The sequence below is a fragment of the Babylonia areolata genome, chromosome 12, assembly GCF_041734735.1.
Source record: "Babylonia areolata isolate BAREFJ2019XMU chromosome 12, ASM4173473v1, whole genome shotgun sequence".
NCBI lineage: Eukaryota > Metazoa > Mollusca > Gastropoda > Neogastropoda > Buccinidae > Babylonia > Babylonia areolata.
Window position 1 is genome coordinate 10,538,635 of NC_134887.1, and position 21,460 is coordinate 10,560,094.

Consider the following 21,460-nt stretch of genomic DNA (forward strand, 5'->3'; position numbering starts at 1 on the left):
ATGATAACAGACTGGAACAAGCAGGTAGAGAGATGGGCGGAACACTACCAGGAGCTCTATTCAAGGGAAAACATTGTCGCAGACGCAGCAGTGGAGAGCACCCCCAACCTCCCTGTCATGGAAGAACTCGACATCCCGCTCTCTGAAGAGGAACTCGGCAAGGCCATCGATTCCCTCGCCTGTGGCAGAGCTTCAGGAAAGATGGCATCCCGCCTGAAGTCATCAAGGCTGGAAAAAAAAGACCGTGCTAATCCACCACCTGCACCAGTTGCTACTGCAGTGCTGGGAAGAAGGGACTGTGCCCCAGGAGATGCATGACGCCAACATCATCACTCTGTACAAGAACAAGGGTGATCACAGCGATTGCAACAACTATCGTGGAATCTCCCTCCTCAGTATCATTGGGAAAGCCTTTGCCTGTGTAGTCCTGAGCAGACTGCAGTTTCTTGCTGAACACGTATACCCTGAGACCCAGTGCGGATTCAGAGCTGGAAGATCAACAGTCGACATGGTCTTTTTTGTGACAGCTGCAGGAGAAATGCTGGGAGCAGAGACAGCCACTATACGTCGCATTCATCGACCTGACCAAGGCCTTTGACCTGGTCAGCAGAAAAGGCCTTTTCACACTGCCACAAAAGATTGAATGTCCCCCAAAGCTCCTGAGGATGATCACGTCTTTTTATGAAGACATGCAGGGCACCGTTCAGCATGATGGATCTTTCTCTGACCCATTCCCAATCAAGAGCAGGGTGAAGCAAGGCTGTGTGCTGGCCCCAACACTCTTCGGTATCTTCTTCTCGTTGCTGCTGTCCTATGCCTTTAGCCAGTTGGAGGACGGAGTGTATCTCCACACCAGAAACGAGTCTCTTCAACCTGGCCCATCTTTGCGCTAAAACCAAAGTGCGACAGGTTCTCATACGCGAGATGCTTTTCACAGATGACGCAGCTCTGACAACTCACTCTGAGGAGGCACTCCAGCAACTCATCAACCACTTTGCCCAAGCATGCGGAGAGTTTAGCTTGACTATTAGCCTAAAGAAGACCAACATCATGGGCCAGGACGTGAACAGCACCCCAAGCATTTCCATTGGTGACTTCACACTCGAGGTCGTCGAGGACTTCACTTACCTCGGCTCCACCATCTCCAGTAGTCTCTCCCTGGACACCCAACTCAACAAGCTGCTCCAGCCATAGCCCGCCTGGCAAAGAAGGTTTGGGACAATCCCATGCTGACCATCAGCACCAAGATGCAGGTGTACCAAGCCTGTGTGCTCAGCACTCTGCTTTATGGCAGTGAGACATGGACTCTCTACTCTCGCCAAGAAAGCAGACTCACTACTTTCATCTGTGCAATCTCATGAGAATTCTGGGCATCACGTGGCAAGACGGTGTACCAAACAAGAAAGTCCTTGACCAGGCAGGCACCTCCAGCATGTCTGCACTCCTGATCCGGCACCGTCTGCAGTGGCTCGGCCACGTCAGGCGGATGGATGACGGGCGAATCCCCAAGGACATCCTTTATGGCGAGTTCGCCACTGGTTCCAGACCTGCAGGAAGGCGTGTCCTATGCTACAGGGACGTCTGCAAATGAGACGTCAACCCAGCACGTTGGGAGGCGGTGGCTGAAGACCGCAACAGCTGGAGAAGGACCGTGAAGACATGTGTCCACAGTTTATCGTCTCATCCGAAAGACTAGACTAGATGCTTAGTTTGATTTTCCAGTCCAACTTGGGAGAAAGGGTGAGAGCGGGATTCAAACCCACACCCTCACAGACTATATTGGCAGCTGAGCGTATTCACCACTCTGCCAACTTCCTCCTTTATTAATAACTGTTGGAAATTAAAACATACCATGGCTGTTGTTGGCAGATGCCTGTAGAGTAATTAGTCCAGTCTGGAATCTTAAGTATCAGTGGCACTGTGGACAGAAGTGTTGCTGGTGCTGTCCAGGTGTAGATGGGTAAAGTGCAGCCATGACTTCCACCGTGAGTCTGGGTTTCAGTGAGGCAGATATTGTGTAATGTCATCAGCCTCACTGACATCTGTGTGATCCAGCAGAAGAGCAGGATCGATACATCTGGCACTAATGGCGTTGCAGAAGTTGTCAGAATGATGTTGTGTGGCAGCATTTGACCACCTTTGGGACTGTGACTCCGTAACTTTTTCTAAGGTTTACTCCCATAACCTTTCTCATGAATGAATATAGCTGAAAGGCAATGGAGGTTTAGAATCAGTTGTCTTTCTCCTAGACAGGCTACCATCCCTGGTTGATGAGCCCTGTATACCCGGCTATTTAACCAATAGCTGGGAGATTGGTTTGTGGGTACCAGGGTGTGTCCACAAGCCTATGGGCCTGCACACCAAACATTTAGGGGCCAAACCTCCTCCTTCAGGGACTGCCTATCAAGGCTGAAAGGCTCCCTCTGCCCTGCTATTTACCCATAGCTGGGGGTTTGGTTTGTGGGTACCAGGGCGTGTCCACAAGCCTATGGGCCATGCACACCACACACTTTGGGACCAAACCTCCTCCTTCAGGGATTGCCTGTCAAGGATGAAGGGCTCCCTCTGTCCTGCTATTTACCCATAGTTGGGGGTTTGGTATGTGGGCACCAGGGCGTGTCCGCAAGCCTATGGGCCATGCATACCACACATGTGGGGGCCAAACCTCTTCCCTGTCTCTGCATTTCTAGCCTGGGAACCTCGCGGAACCCAGTATCCAATGTCACCGTTGGGAGGCAATGCATGAGGATTGCTGTGGAAAGGCTATGCAGTGGTGGAGAAAAACACTAAGCTGTCCAGACACACTGCAGTCTAACACAAACCACTTTATAAAATGTTGTTCCTTATACATCAGTCAACCATTCAGGGCCATATTTCTAAAACAGTGTATAAATTAAAAAAACAACAAAAAAACCCCACTGCACACAAACAGCTACTCATTTTTTGACTCACTTGTGTAAACAAAGTGAGTCTATGTTTTAACTCGGTGTTCGGTTGTGTGTGTGTGTGTGTGTGTGTGTCCGTGGTAAACTTTAACATTGCCATTTTCTCTGCAAATACTTTGTCAGTTGACACCAAATTAGGCATCAAAATAGGAAAAATTCAGTTCTTTCCAGTCATCTTGTTTAAAACAATATTGCACCTCTGGGATGGGCACAAAAAATAAAAAAGAAGCCAAATTATATGCAAACTACATTTACTGTTATATATATATATATATATATATATATATATATATATATATATATATATATATATATATATATATATTATTCTCTAAACTTAGCACTTTGATCTGATATTCAACACAACAACAAGAGCAGTCATTACTATCATTTTTTGTTCAAACAGGAACTTCTTTTGCTAAGCATGGAAGTTATATTTATTTTGCATGTCTTTGGTGCAGATAGTAAAAAAGCGAAATTAATCTGTAATTAATGCTAGGGGACTTAATTTGTTTTAAACTGATCTTTCTCATCTTAAACATTACTTTTTGAAATTATACTCAATGCATAAAAAGCTTGTGTGTACAGGGCTTTCACTATGTTCATTCGCCCAAGTGGTCTTTTTCGGAAAATACTAAAATCAATACGAGTGGACTTTATAGATCTATTGGCTGAGCCCTGAAGGTCATGGGCAAAAATCAATTGCGTACACATATTTATACATATTCAAAGTGCGTGCTCATATTCTTCGTGAACGCGAACGACGCCATTTTGTTTCAAGTTGCTGACCTGCCCGTTCAATCCTATATTCAATCGACAATACACGATAACATGTGATGGAAAGTGGGAGAAGGAGACTGTTAATTATTTATTCAGAGAAAGATTTGTGAACGCCTCATCACTTACTGGATTATGCCCCAAACTGTCATAAAAATATCCACAGAATCAGTCGGAATTCACAGTTAAAAATAATAAACCATGTGAGTTAATACCCTTGAACTGGTGAAACGTAAAAATTTCCAGTCTTGACTTTTCTTAAAATGAAGTCCTTTTCACTTCATAAGACGTTTAGAAGTACTTGTACTTGGCTCTACGTGTTATCAGTTTAACAAAATTTTCATATCAACTTTAAAACTATAAAACTAGAATGAACATAAAAGAGAAATTGAATCAACCGTGTCAAACAGGTGTAACTAATTGAAACTTCTACATCTATCTAGTTCCAGAGAAAACGGCTAAATGTTGCAGTGTGATTGCGGTGATAGCCACATCTCCTTTACCGCGGACTTAAAAAGAATTTTTAATTGCCCTTAAAGATTTTTTGAATGCCCAAGATACACCAGAATAATATGAATTAAACAGCGTTCTCACCGCGAATACCGCAATCGATTTATCGCCCTTTAAAAAAGCATGTTTAAATATTATATTTATATTTTTGAACGTCAGTTAAGGAGCCACGATAGTGTAATGGGTAAGACAGTTTCTTCTCACCCGAACACGCGGAGTTCGAATCTGCCGTTAGGACTTTTTTTTTCTTTTAACCCGAAGCTTTATAATAACAAATACAGAACACATTTTAATGATTAGATTTTTTAAAAAGTGTATCACAAGTGAGTCTTGAAGGCCTTGCCTCTCTTGTTTGTCATTTTCATCATCCTTTCACCCTTTTCTTCAAATTTCTTAATAATAATAATAATAATCATAAAAATAAATTTCAACACTTTTCCAGTCATCACAAACTTCTCCATCTCAGTGGTCAGAGAAAAAAGCAAAAGAAGTAGAAGAAGAAGAAACACACACACACACACATGCACACAAACCCTAAAACTCATCACTATAAGAGACATTTTGTTGTAAGTCAACAGTGACGTGCCAATGGTACGCTACACCAGATCTACTGTCCCTGACATTTCTTATCAACTCATCCACTGGTCAGGCCTTGACGGCCTTCTGTAGGTTTGTGAAGAACATTCGCACTCCACATGTGGAGTGATGGCCTAGAGGTAACGCGTCCGCGAGAGAATCTGAGCGTGGTGGTTCGAATCACGGCTCAGCCACCGATATATTCTCCCCCTCCACTAGACCTTGAGTGGTGATCTGGATGCTAGTCATTCGGATGAGACGATAAACCGAGGTCCCGTGTGCAGCATGCACTTAGCGCACGTAAAAGAACCCACGGCAACAAAAGGGTTGTTCCTGGCAAAATTCTGTAGAAAAATCCACTTTGATAGGAAAAACAAGTAAAACTGCACGCAGGAAAGAATACAAAAAAGAAAAAAAAAAGAAAATAAAAGGGTGGCGCTGTTGTATAGCGACACGCTCTCCCTGGGGAGAGCAGCCCGAATTTCACACAGAGAAATCTGTTGTGATAAAAAGAAATACAAAGGGTACGGTACAAAAGACTTAACTAAATAATGATGGTTTACTGTATTAAAGGATAGACAAAGAATTCCCACGCACAGGCCAAGAACATATAGAGGCCAGTCACAAATGGGTTTTTCTATTGTTTTATTTACAATAGTTATGTAGAGAAAAACCAAGAAGACGACATCAAAAGAGAAGACTAAGAGGAGAAGACCTAAGAGAAGAGAAGACAGTGCCTGGAATGACACAAACAGATGTCATTAGCACAACATGTCGGCATAAGTGAATAATAAAGCACATGTATACATATTACATGGAAAGACTAACACTTGGTAATGCATGTGTGAAAGACCAAACACTGACATCAAATGACAGTTCTAATACATTTAAATAGTGCAGTTAAAGTGATTGAAGCTATGCTGATTTAGTGAAAGTACACTGACAGTATAGATTTGGTAAAGCTTATACTGTGTCAAAGTGACTCAAATGAATCAGTTTATCATGTAGCACTATACTGGAGTAAGCCGTATAGGAGAGAGCATGATAACTAAATTACAATTAACAGACAGATACATATCAGGTGGTTTTAACCAGTAGCTGATAACACTACAACAGAATACTACACACATCTTTGAGTACTGAGCACACTGTAGCAGTACAACTGATATCAGCATGTAAAATAATACATGAATAATAAACAAGATAATAGAATCAGTGGCTTTGATATTATACTGGCAAACTGATAGACCAGATAGTAAGTGAAGAACCATCATGGCTTCACCATTAAGTGGTGAATGAACTTTATGCACTCACTAGAACATTCTGGAACAAACTACCTGTGTCCCGGGAAGTCACTGACTGTGACGTTAAGAAGAATCAAATGGAACACTGCTCCAAGCATACGAGGACCAGGCAATTATTTAGATCAATCATAGCCGAGCTGTGACTAACATGTCAAAGCAAGAACTGAACAAAGAATTAACTGAACAAAGCAATAACTGAACATACTCATATGAACACAAGTACTGTGTGGAATAATACAATTTACAAATCAACACATTCTACACACTAGTACTTACAGCGATACGTAGTGAGATGTCGGCTGTTGTGGGGACACACATGACAAACACACTGCTCGTGACACAGCAAGAGAGAGAGAGAGAGAGAGAGAGAGAGAGAGAGAGCAGCTGTGGTCAGATGACTGAAATGAAATGACCACTCATCACTCACTGCGCCAATTTATGCAGGTTAAGCAGACCACAAAGACAGTCACGTGTGCTGCTAGCAGACCATCACTAATCAGGCCAAATCTGACAATAACTGTGTTTCTTACAAGGTGTTCAGTGACAGATTTCTAAATGATTCCTGAACCGATTTTACGTCGGATAAGTTGCAAAAGAAAGAGCCCAACGTCTACTTTATAATGAGTATAAAATGCAGTGTTGATTATTTTAGATGAATTTACCCTCGTATAATCACCTGAAGAGGGTCAGTTTTAACGAGCTCGTCGCTGAAAATTACAAACTGCGTAAAATCAGTTTAACGTAGGCAAACATAAATGGAATAGATTTAAAGATGGAATTGCGACGATTCTGCCAGTATATAATACTTGTAGTTTACTGATCTGACAAAAGAAATATTAATTAACTACGGTGAAGCAGAAACACAGATTCCAGCTCAGCCAATAGCATACCGCGACCCTGGTCGAGGAGTAGGCTGTCTGGCGAGAACAAAATGATGTAAGCGGCTTTGTGTTCAAACTGGGAGTGACGTCACACAATCTGTGCGCGGGTTAGTTGTGAAAACTGTCATCTGCTAATGTAGCTTGTGCGTGAGGCAAGCTAATACAGCTTGTGCGTGAGGCAAGTTTTGGAGCAAGCATAGCGCTTGGTCACAGTAAGATAACGAAATACAGAAACAAGTAAACATATTAACATATTGAACGGCCAAGGTGTGCAAGCTCGCCTGTGTTTATGTGTCTACATCTTGTGTGGAGTGGAAGTGGGTGTGGGTTTGTGGGATGGTAGTTGGAGCATGAGGATTTGTGCATGTGGGTGTATTTGTGTGTTTTTAGTATGCATACATCATTGTATTTTGCATTGTAAACGTCCAGTGCTTTTGTATAATTAGGTTGGGCATACCAAATTATCATTATTATTATTCTTATAATCAAGGGAAAGAAGACAAATCATTGAAATCAAAAAAGGAGGGGGAAAGGGGGTGGGGGGTGGGGGCACGCTCAGTGAATACGCATGCGCTCACACATATATGTTCACACCCACACACACAATATGTAATGCATCACTCAGCCAAATTAATCATGCACATACACACATATATACAAGCACCAAAACACATATGCATACATACGCACACACACATATAATGAAGTACATGCATGCATTTGTACAGCAACTCTCGTACATAATAATAATAATAATAATGGTATTTATATAGCGCTGAATCTTGTGCATAGACAAATCAAAGCGCTTTCGCACCAGTCTTTCTCATGCACGCATAACTCTAAAACTGGAGAAACTGAAGACAAGGAAGAGGCAGGGAAGGGAGGCTATTTTGGGAAGAGGTGGGTTTTAAAGCCAGACTTGAAAGAGCTGAGTGTGGAGACTTGACGAAGCGAAAGAGGAAGTTCATTCCAATTGCAAGGTCCAGAGACAGAGAAAGAACGGCGGCCAACAGCTGAGGGTTTGAATCTGGGTATGCGTAAATAGAGTGGATCCGAAGCTGATTGTAGTGAGCGAGATGGAGTGTAGAGGTGAAGGCAGCCACAGAGATAGGAAGGGGCTGATTTGTGAATACATTTGTAGCATAGAGTGCCGATCTTGTACTTTATTCAGTGTGAGACAGGGAGCCAGTGGAGATGTTGCAAAAGAGGAGTGATGTGCTCAGATCTTTTCTTTCTGAGGGCGAGTCGGGCAGCAGAGTTTTGTATGCACTGAAGGGACTGAATGGATGAAGCAGGCAAACCAGACAATAGAGTTACAGTAGTCAAGGCAAGAGAGAATGAGAGAAACGACAGGTCTAGATGTTGCGTCAATGGACAGATATTTCCGGATGGAACTGATGCGCCGCATTTGACAGTAGCGGGATTGACATGTCTGACTGATAAATTTTTGCATGGACAGTGTGTTGTCAAGGACAACGCCGAGGTTCCTGACTGAACTGGAAAGAGGGATGGATGTACTGCCAAGTTTGATTGTGTCAGTTGTGATGGAAGAGAGTTTTTGTTTAGTTCCTATGATCATTGCTTCAGTTTTGTCCGCATTCGGTTGTAACTTATTTAGAGTAATCCAATTTTGAATATCCAGGAAGCAGTTGGATGTTTCTTGCAAGAGCGACGACAGTTTTTCGGGGGTATCACTCTTCTGGAGTTGAGTGTTATCAGCATAAGAATGATGACTGATATTATGGCGGGTGATAATTTCAGCGAGAGGAGCAGTGTACAGTGTGAAGAGCACTGGGCCTAAAACAGATCCCTGTGGGACTCCATGTTCAATTTTAACGGGTTCAGACTGGAAATGATCAACAATGACAGACTGGAATTGATCAGTGAGATAAGATTTGAACCAGTTTAGAACAGTGCCGTTGATACCAAATGTAAAATGAAGACAGGAAAGAAGGATTGAATGGTCTATCGTGTCAAAGGCGGCTGACAAGTCGAGAAGAGTGAGAAGGGAGATCTGTCCTGAGGCAGACGCTAGCAGTAGGTTATTCAGGATAGCATACAATCAACACACATACACAATCACCTCTACCTCTCCTCCGCCGCCCCAACCCCAGACACACTCACTTATACAGTTTCAGTTTCAGTTTCAGTAGCTCAAGGAGGCGTCACTGCGTTCGAACAAAACCATACACTTATACACATATACTAAACCAGTTCCCACAACACACACACACACACACACACACACACACACACACACAAAAGCTCCCATGACAAAATCCTTCGCATATGTTCACACACTTACTGCCAAATAACACAGAGTCATAGAGAAATATCTAAATCAACATAATCTCCAACAGTACATCACATGAGAAATAATAACGAGAATGATAAGAACGAACAGAAAATAATGTGAAATGTTAACAACCTAAATGAATGCGATAAGGCAAACAACAACAACAACAACAAACAAAACAACAACAAACAACAACAACAAACAAACAAAAAACAAAAACAATCACCCCCAAACAACAACAACAGCAACAAAAAACCAAACAAACAAACGAAGGGAAGCAATCCAACAAGGTATTACACAAACTGATTATTGTCCCTTAGACACGTCTGCCACTCAGAGCCACACAGTTCTATATTAAAAAAAAAATAAGAGAGAGAGAGAGAAAGAGAGAGAGACAAAGAGACAAAGAGAGAGAGAGAGAGAGAGAGAGAGAGAGAGAGAGAGAGAGAGAGAGAGAGAGAGAGAAGAAAAAAGCCAAAGGAGAATTTAAAAAAAAAAAAAAAAAAAAAAAAAAAAAAAAAAAACCACCAACCCAAACCCCCAAACAAACAAAACAACCAACAACATCAATTTGGTCATTCCATTTTCGCCATATTCAACCAGCAGTACAATTCCATTCTACAGCTGCCACATGCACATACAATTATTACTGATTATCCATTTTGGTTTTGTTTGCACTTCTTTCTCTTTTCTTCATTCTATTCACTTTTTTTTCTTTCTTTTTTAACCTTTTTCTTTTGTTTTCTCTTTACTCATGTCTTTTTTCACACACTCTTATTTCTTTCTTTTTTTTCTTCGTTTTTTTGTTTGTTTGTTTTTTTGCTAAAACATTTATTGTTCATTATTCACCAGCCAATCACCAACGGCCACAATTTTAAAGGAAAGAAAAAAAAAGAAAAGAAAAAAAAAAAAAAAAGGAGAAGAAAAAAAGCAGAGATAGACAAACTGCAGCACAAACAGAGAGATTTTATCGAATTTTTCCATTTCTTGTATTTACTTTCCACTTATTTCACCTTTCTACATTAAACAACAACAACAACAAATCAAAACAAGAACAACACATAGTCATCACATACTTCTCCATTTCCCTGGCATAATGATAATAATGACGGGTACTTATTCAACAGAAAACTGCCCTATGTGTTTTACAAAACGAGTGACATCATGCTTAACACATTACATCTAGGTTGCATATACATACCAAAATGTACCTAGCAAACTATTCCTTCACGAACACAATGCATATAAACAAACAAGCATACGTTCAAACATTCATATATACACACCCACCCACTGCCAAACACATAATCACACACACACACTGACTGACTGAAACCATTTATTGTCAGATTAACTGTTTGTTGTACTGACATTTTCGCAACCATTTGAATAAAATATTAACTGAGCAACACAAGGAAATTTTGATTTGAGGAAGGTATGATTAAAAACAACAACAAAAACAAAAAAAAAACAAAACAAGAAAACAACAACAAAAAACAAAAGATATTTAACAAATCAAGTTACCAAATTTCATTAATATCATTATCTCCAAAAAATATTCTAACGCACACACATACTCACATATGTTTTTCCCCCACCCTCTCCCTACATACATCCATGCATGCACACAAACGCCCATTATAATTCCCCCACCTCATTCCCCTGCCCACTCACACACACACACACACACACACACACTCACACTGTCTCTCACTCTTTCTCATCAAATTAAGGTTTCGTAATGTAATCCAGACGACATATTACATGTTAGGGTCGAACAATTCCACTAATTAGAATAATGGGAACTTTGCTCTACAAGTAAATCTGACGCTATCACCCAAAACACACACACACACACACACACACACACACACACACACACACACACACACACACAGAGTGATCACCCATCAATCAAAGTATCAGAATCCAAGATCCCAACCCCTAAGAAGTGTCATTACCTGAAACAACATGACCCAAGTCCGGTCAGTGGTACAACAAACCGAACACATTGAGCGCTTCACAAGCAACGTAATTTGCTGAGCGTTCCCACGTTCCTATACCCCCAAATTCGACCTTTTGTGTGTGTGTGTGTGTGTGTGTGTGTGTGTGTGTGTGTGTTTCTTTTTTTCTTTCTGTGTGTGTGTGTGTGTGTGTGTGTGTGTGTGTGTGTGTGTGTGTGAGAGAGACAGACAGACAGACAGAGAGTGTGTGACTTCATTTGCATGAGCACCAAGAATTTTTAAATTAAAAATATTTATTCTTATTTTTTTTAGTGCTTCACATGCCTTCTTCATTGCCCCCCCCCCCCCTCCCACACACACACACCCACCCAATCTATTTTGTTCTTCTTTTTTTCTTTTGTTTTTTTTTCACATCTTATTTTTCTTTTTGAGTACTTCCAATAGCACTCTAAGTTCTTTTATGGTATTGGCGACAAAATCGTAAAATAGAAATATCTATATATATTATTATATACTGAATTATTTTATCGAAAAAATAAATGGGATAAAGACCCACTACAGAGGACGAGGAAGTGTTGAAGATTGGGTATCGGCCTATCTATGACGTGCCATGTCCGTCTGTCTGTCTGTCTGTCTGTCTGTCTATGTGCTCGACTCTGTCCTCTTCTGTTAGGAGATGCAGTCATCAGAGTCAACTTGTACACACGAATTGTGTAATATTATCCAGCATCAACAGTTGCAGGAAACAGTCAAAGAGAAATAAACAACAACAACAATAACAGCAATAGCAAAACGGTTACTGCCGCTGCTTCTTAGTTTCCCTGGCAAGCACACACACACACACCACACACACACACACGCGCACACACACACACACACGCACACATACATACAATACATTCATATACCTACTTGCATATTTATGCATACCATTCATATATATGCATGAATACACATACATACATACATACACGCATGCGTCATAAGCTGCTTACAGACATATGGACACACGCGCACAAACATGTAACACACATGCACAAACATGTAAAAACAACAACTTTTTTGTGTTAATTTTTCGAAAACATGTATACAATATACAGAGAACAGTATGACCAAACAGTGTAATTAAACAATAACATCCAATGAAAAAAACAGCAACCCAAAAACCCCACAAAAACAAGCCACACAACCCCCCCCCCCTCCAAAAAAAACAACAACAAAAAAAAACAACAACCAAAAACCAACTAACATTTGCACGCACGCACATACATACATATATACATATCAAATTACTTTAAAGCAAAAATCTAAATGCATAGCAGAAGCACATCAAATACAAATTCAGTACAGCAATAGATCCAGTTCCGCTTTCCACCCATCCTTAAGCTGCGAGCATACCAAAACAAACAAATAAAAAAATAAAAACCTCTTTCGACGCGTTTATGTTCAGAATACAGTTTTTCTCTCCCTTGACCCCTCAGTCCCTCAATCTCTTCCCCCACCCCCCACCACTCTCTCTCCCTCCCACCTTCCCCCTTCACTCTGTCCCTCTCCATGCGCCATCTCTCTTCCCCCTAATCTGTCTCCAGCTGTTGTCAGAAATCAGACCAAAACCGTGTCGAGACAACCAACAACCTCTTCTCACCCATACCCTCCTAAACCTGATCATTACCGATACCGATTCAGTCCCAGGTGAATAAATGAAGACATAACCCTATGTCCCAGGCCAGCCTGTAACCAAAACCATGTAATGTTTTCGCATCGAACCCTGTGTCACACAACGCGAGACATAGTGGCATATATTTCTGGATCTTGTGATTGCAACAATCTTCAATGAAAGCATCGCATGCGTTGAACACCTCGGTTTGGAGTTACCGTGGTCTGCTTGACACAGATCTGACGTACCCCTGTCAAATATAGCCTGCCCCACCAACCCAGCCCTCTCGTGAACCTGAAGTTTTCAGCTTAGTCTGCTTGGTTATAGAAGTCCTGGTGCACCCTGTTTTCTGGGGCAGAATACCTGGGCACGGTTAGGCGAAGTTTTCAGTTTAGTCTGTTCACGGGCGAATGCAACGATCTTATGATCTTGTTCTAGTTATGAATAAACAAACAACACCGCCCACCCACCCACACACACAACACACACACATACATACACATTCACTCACCCACACATTCCCCCCAAACATACATGTATACATACATACCTACACATAAACATACACACACACACACACACATACATACATACATACATACATACATGCATACACACACTCATAAACGCCCCCAAATCCCCCCCCCCCTCCCCCATCCCAGTTCTCTCCCCAAGCCATGCTCATACCCTTATTTCATTGCCACCCCCCCCCCCCGCCCCCCCTTTTTTTTTTGTTTGCCAAACACCACACTTACCGACAAGACACCCATTCCCACCTCCCCCCAACCTCCTCCAACCCCCCCCCCCCCCCACCTACCCCGCCCACTCCGCACACAGAAAATGAAGGATTGCCCCTCACAAATGAGTACCGATCAACTTCAAAAGAAGAAAACAATAATTATGGTGTCAGATCTTAACTTGACTCTGGACACAAGAAGATCTGTGCCAGCCCCATAACAGCAGTGTATAATTCGTTAGGTAGACGTGGCCTAGTAATTTACACCCCCTCGCCCGCCTTCCACCCTCCCGCCCCCACTCTCTATCTCTCTCTCACGTACGCACACACACACACACACACACTCACTCACGCACGTACGCGCACACACACACACACACACACAAACATACGCATACACTCACACACGCACACATACACACATTCACACACATATGCACACAAACACAACCCCCCCCCCCCCCAAACTCACATGCACACAAACACACACAAACAACACACACACACATACACACACACACACACACACACACACACACACTCACACACGTACATGCACACACACACGAACTCTCACACACACACACACACAAACTCACACACACGTACACACACACACGCACACACACACACACACACTCACGCACACACACATAAACTCACACACACATAAACTCACACACACACACGAGGACGTCATCAAGATGGTGGAAAACGCAGGACGATAAGTTTTCCCTGTCGGAGATTGTGTGAACTGCATAGAAATGACAAGAACTAGAAGCATGGGAAGTGTATACACTACACAGGAACTAACTGCATAGAAATGACAAGAACTAGAAGCATGGGAAGTGTATACACTACACAGGAATTAACTTCAGTCAGATCTAAATCCGGATCTTCAAGCACGAGTGAACGGAAGACTGATACGAAACAAAAAGAAAATTCAAGTGTAACAAAGGACAATGACAATGACTGCCAGACAGACGAAAACCACAAGTGGACCCCAGTCTTCTTCAAGTGCCATCAACAAGGAGCTGGTCAAGAAAATTTCAGAAATGAGTGAAGTTATGTCTTCTTTGTGTGTGCGGATTTCATCGCTGGAAGAGACAGTCCTGCATCTACAAGGCACACGGCTGGTGGGTGGAGAGATAAAGGAAAAAAACGGTCAGTGACGCACACACGCAAACAAACATAAACACGAAAACACAGACTCAAAAGACAGCCATCAGCCATACGCGGATGTGCTGAAGCAAGGTCCGAAGCATCAGCAGAGTGGACCTCCCATGCCACAAAGACAACCAACAAACAAAATCAAAACAATGACTTTGAATTGCACAAGTATGGAATGCACTACCTATCGAAACTAAACTAGCACAAAAAATACTAATGTGTTCAAAAATCTCCTTGATATGAACATCAATTTAAAAGAAAAACTAATTGACTTTGACGAGTGAATTACAGTACTTATAAATGAAAACATATATGTATCCCACAAATAAAAGGAGACTGATATTGAAGGGGACATAAAAAAGGCTGTGAGGCCTACGCAGTCAAATGCCAGTCCCTACACTACTACTACTACTACTACTACTACTAAAAACAAAACAGAAAGAAAAGAACGAAAATGACGTCAACAACAAAAGGAATGATGATCTAAAACAAAATTACGCAACACCGTCTTCTCCCCCTGTTCAGTCTGGTAGTGAACAACATCTGCCAACAGCTCTTATCATGCATGATTCGATCTTGAATGACATTCAACAAAAAACGATTTGGACTGTCTTATGGAATAAATGTGCACAGTGTCAAAGCTAGCACCACCGAAGAGTTAGAGAAGAGTTAGAGAAAAGATTAGATTCCATCACATCAAACGAAAACCAGTCATCTGATGCGATCCTGATCCATTGTGGAATCAATGATATCAAAGCAAAAGACGCAACCACAACATGCAATTCACACATCACATCAGCTTAGAAAATTTCCCGCAAACATCCAAACGCCAAATAATAGTCAGCATGATTGTTCCCACCAAAGATATAATATTAGAAAACAAAAGAAACCACTTCAATGCCTTATTGTATGTCGACCTGGAAGACAGTGGTGAAATAACACTTATATCAAATGAAAATCTGAAAACCAGCTACAGCTACATACAAGACACGATCCACCCCAGCCAGAGAGGTACCAGTGTTCTTGCAGGTAACATCAGCAGACACCTGCAGGACCTCTTCTGGGAGCCCCCACGACGACTGGCAAGGCCAAGGAACAACAGGATGACCTCAAAACCCCAACATCCCTCCCGTTACAGCCATATATACATTGCTGAACATCAAAACCCGTGGTTGAACTGCTACGAACTGTTGTATAACTATTAATGAAAAGTCCCTCCCCCCCATCCCCCTGTTATTCACATTAACTTTAATATTTTTGTTTCCCTGTTTAATCACATTTAGTATTTCTCTCCTGCCCATCATCCATTAATAAACACATTTAAATCTTGTGTCAAACTTTAAAATCATATGTTGATGCTTTTTTTCCTCGCTGATCGTTCATGTAGTAGAAAAGCATTAGTTTATAAACTACGGCCTTTGATTTATTCATATAGTATAAATAACATTATATTCCTGTTTGATAGGAAAGATAGTTCGTAATGAAAAAGCAAAAGCGATTGCAAATAGGCTACTCCAGTGGAACTGCAGATCTACTCGATCTAACCTGGCCTATCTGAAACATTTTCTAGCATCAAGTAATTTTAATTTTGCAGTCACTTAATATCAGTGCTTCCCAAACTTCCCAATTATTATTTTCCACCTGTATATGAAACTGGGAAGGAGGGCAAGAAGATAAGTACTGCAATCTATATACTTAGAGAATTACAGCATAATACATGTGAGTCTCCTGTTTCAAAATCTATTGCAAGCTTTGACATACACTCTTGTGCAGCTACAGTAAAATTTAGCGACAAGCTAGTTCTTAACGTACTTTCCGTTTATCTTCCGAAAGGTCCAAAGGATCGAAATACTGAGTGGCCTAGAACATTACAAGAACAACAGCCTGGTAAATGGGAAATAGCCGGTGATTTCAATACCGACGCTCCATTCTGGAAAAAGGACTGTAAAACTGCAATCGGTTCATAGAAAATATCACTGACAGCCCCTTTTATCTTATGAATGGTGGTCGTGTTACTAGAATTCCTGACGTCTCTAAACACAGACCAACAGCAACTGACCTGACACTAATATCCACAGAGATAGTCCCATCATGTACCTGGGAAACACATAAAGACACACTGGGAAACGACTATGTGCCTATCGTCATTACAATTTTTTTTTATCTCCTTTCTCAGTGACCGTCATTAGTTGGTTGAAATCAGTTCTAGCAGGTGCTGCCTGTAAAATTTGGTGTACCACAAGGATCAGTGCTTGGACCACTTTTATTTTCCATATATATAAATGACTTGCCATTACATATACAATGCACATGTGAAATGTTCGCGGACGACACCTGACTTCAGTCAAATAATGATAATCCAACTGAACTTGTAAATGATCTTCAGAACAATATAGATAGTTTGGTCAAATGGACTGAGTTGGACCACATGTCTCTAAATACAGGCAAAACTAAATGTATGTATGTGACGACACGGCAGAAAATGCATACCTCCTTTACACCTTTATACATCCACAGGAAAACAATTGAAGAAGTTAACAACACACAAAGTATTAGGGGTCATAACAGACAATGACCTGTCATGGTCTGATCATACTGCTGATATAGGAAAAAAGAATTTCCACAAGAATACACCAGCTTAGCAAGGGTAAACATTTTCTCAATCTTCATTATAGGGAGCTATTTTTTCACGCACACATTCTATCTCTCATGAACTATGCATCCACGTTGTGGGATAATGCCAGCGAAACTAACCTAAAACACATCAGTCGCTTGCACAAAAGAGCTCTAAAACTGATTAAACTAAAATCTAATACTGTGACAGATAATGACTATAAAAATTTAGACATTCTTCCGCTCAAAAGTCGACTGTTACTTAACAAATGTATGTGTATGCACAGTATAGCGAATAGAACGGCACCAAAGAAAATAATCCAGAATTTTATTACGACTGAAAACAGACACACTCACAAACTATCTTTTCCACGACCTGGGGGAACGATATCGAATGGTTTACCTCCCTCCTTAAAGTCATGTCGTCTAAAGCAACCATTCATAAAAGCACTTTAGAAATATTTGATGGAAAAAACATGATCTCTTGATGCTGTGATATGACTATCATTGTATCTGCTGTCTATATACTTTATCCGGCTGTCTGTTCTCTCTCTCTCTCTCTCTCTCTCTCTCTCTATATATATATATATGTATGTATGTGCATATATATGTATGTATGTATGTGTGTATATATGTATATACATATATATATCTTTCTCTCTCGTTCTTTCTCTCTCTTTTCTTCCTGAATTAAGTTAATGATGTAAGAATGTCGCACTGCATGTTGTAATCGTGTCAGTATCATATGTAAATTTATTGCTATTTACGCTTGTATTATTTCTGTTGTTGTTGTTGTTCTCAGTAGAATTTTTGTGTTTCTTGTAATTGTTTATTTCCATATTATCCTTTCCAGACACCCACTTCCCCCGTTTCTTCCTTTTTTATATTTTTTATTAATTTATTTCTTTTTTTCTGAGGGCAGGATGTAAAAAAGCTGTATAAGCTTATTCTTTTACCCTCAATTATGATCATTTTGACTTGACTTGACAATACCTGGTGTTGAAAACCAGTCTGATAATAACGTCGACATAATTCCAAAATATAACTATAAAAATGCAAATTGGGATTTATTTCAAAACATTTTTACCTCTCACGATTTTGAAAACCTTGAGATTGAGAGTGTAGATGTAATGTATTCAAATTTTACAGAAGCTGTGTTATCAGCAGCTGATACGTCGATCCCAAAAGTAAAGGCTGTGAAGTCAGGTGACCATTCAGGCAGTGTCTGGTGGAATGATGCATGTGAAAAGACAGTTAATTACAAGAAAGAAACATTTAAGAACTACCTCGCGGACAGTGAGCCCCCAAACCACAAAGAAATGAAGAAAGCAAACACTCAGAGTAATATGACAGTAGGCCAAGCTAAAAAAGATCATTGGTCATCATTTTGTTCACAAGAAATTTCAGATCATAAAGACTTTAATAAAGTTGGGACTAATAAAGTTTGGACAAAAATGAAAATGGAATAAAGTTACCAAGTTGTCCAATATCAAATGACTCACAAAACAAGTTTCTATGAGATCAGGAAAAGGCAGAAATTCTTGTTGAAATGTTTGCGAAAAATAGGAAATACGAAGGCTTATCAATTGCGTGTAAAACACACAGAGATAGAGAAGAAAATGGTTCTTTATACAGTGATCCCATTCCGCAAAATGACTTGTGGTTTAATTCCTCTATTACATATGAGGAGTTACAAACCGCTATAGCTTCCCTTAGCAATAAAAAAAAAGAGTTCAATTGGCATCGATGCACTATCTAATAAGATGCTAAAACACATTCCAAAAAATTGTATCGTTTTCCTACACAAAATATATCAGAAATGTTGGCTATCTGGAACTGTACCACAGATATGGGAAACAGCAATAGTTGTACCGCTTTTAAAAGCAGGAAAACCTAAACGTAATAAAAATAGCTATAGGCCCATTGCTTTGACCTCGTATGTCAGTAAACTAATGGAAAAAATAGTCCTGTTGAGAATAATAACTTACTGTAAAAAATACAATATCATTTCAGTGAGCCAGGCTGGCTTAAGAAAAGGAAGATCAACGGTCGAACACCTTGTAGAGATTACAACTCAAATAAAACGTCAGAAAAAATTGTACTAGCAATGTTTTCTGACGTAAAAAAAAAAGACTACGATCAGGTTTGGCACAAACGTCTGTTGAACAGACTGAAATCAGTTGGAATATTTGGTAATCTCTATGGGTATATAAAAATCTTTTCATCTAACAGAATTATTCAAGCAAGGGTGGGAACACATTATTCTTTGCCACATAAACTTGACATGGGAATTCCACAGGGCCCTGTTATAGCCCCTATTCTCTTTAATATTCTTATTCAGGATCTCCCAAAGGCATTGTCAAATCATGTAGTTTTAGTATGCTGATGATATATGCATGTGGGTGGGTGTCAATCTAAAAAAGTCAACCCCACAAAGAGCACAGAATTACATACGTCGTTTGTATCAATCTGATCTTGATGACCTTGGTAACTATATGTTTGAAAATGGTCTGGCTTTGTCGACTGAAAAGAACATGCATGATGTTGTTTAATTCAGGTGGTAACCCATCTAACATACCCATTTTTAAATTACTTGGTGACGTCATTGATTATAAACAGGTGGTGAAGTTTTTAGGTGTGTATCTTACTTCAAAGCTGACATGGAACATTCGCTTTGATTACATCTTAATAAAGGAAAAGAAAAGTAACAATTTTATGAAAATTATAAGCCGTTTACCCTGGGGAATAGATACAAAAGCATTGATTCATCTTTCCATGGCCGTTGTAAGATCTAAGATAGCCTATACACAAGAAATATTTTTCAGCGCACCTAAATATCTATTACAAAAGATTCAAAGTGTAGACTGTAAGGCTATCAAAATTGCCCTCGGAGTGCCCTCTCATGCATCCAACCAGGAAACATACAAAACAGCCGGAATTCTTCCTTTAAATGAGCATCGTGAGATAGCAACAGCAAAATTCGCTGTGAGATACACTTCAATGACAACAAATTTCATTGCTGATGAACTGATAGTAAGATCTGACATTGATTTTCCTAGAAGAGCTAAAGCCATTTCATCACAAGAAACAGTTGCAACTTACGTTTCAAATTTGTTAACAGAATCTGATGTTAACATGAAGAGTTAGCTGCAAAACCACATCATACTCCTGTTCCTTTGCGGGAAATGTTGAAAGCAGATTTTGATATTAATTATTATGAAACAAAAAAAGGAAGAAAACATCAATATCGCGACGAGTACTGCCAGAATACACATAGCAGAAAAATACCAGAATCATCTCCATATATTTACAGATGGATCCGTTCCTGATGACAAAAATGCTGCGCGGCTTTTTCTATTCCCGCTTTTAAAGTTGAAAAATCTCACTTTATTGGAAAGAGTCTTTCCATATATACGGCTGAACTTGTTGCTATTATACAAGCTTTGAGCTGCTTGGTGAGCCATCAAGGAGAGTGGCCTGCCCCTGGTTAGCAACTGCAACAGGAATCAACAGCTCTACAAATATTCAGTCATTTCTCTGTTTTTTATTTAGTTGTATTTAGTGACTTCGGTGTGTTAACTTACCTCTGGATTTCAGGATCAATGTCTTCAGTTACCGCGGTGACCTCGGTGGGAGCTTACTGTAAAATATACATCTAATGCGTCGTGCTGTGTCTCTTGGGTAAACCATTGCACCGGCGACCACCCCTTGGAATTTACAGGACACTTCAAGAGGGGTTCATACACTTTGTTTTGTGCTCTGAGGAATTTTTCATCGATTTTCAGTGGTACCTTTATCTTTTTTTAGATTATTATATATTAAAAAAAAGAAAAAGAAAAAAAAAGATACGTTTTTGGGTGTTTTTTTTTTCTCCTTTTAAATTTTTTTAATTTATTTTTCATTTAAACTAAGATCCAATGATGACGCAAAAATATTATGTTACTGATCTCGAGATGACGTTTTTTTTTATCTCGTCATGATTGAATTTCGTATCGGAAAAGACAGTCCTTATTTGACAGTGACAACACCCA

At 40.3% G+C, this 21,460-nt stretch overlaps 1 protein-coding gene across 1 annotated transcript; it reads left to right on the forward strand.

Moving 5' to 3' along the window:
* On the forward strand, nt 1-893 carry LOC143288283 (uncharacterized). Its single transcript, XM_076596631.1, has 2 exons — nt 1-204; nt 528-893. The coding sequence occupies exons 1-2, from the start codon at nt 1-3 to the stop codon at nt 891-893; spliced, it is 570 nt and encodes a 189-aa protein (XP_076452746.1).
* The last annotated feature ends 20,567 nt before the right edge of the window (nt 894-21,460 follow it).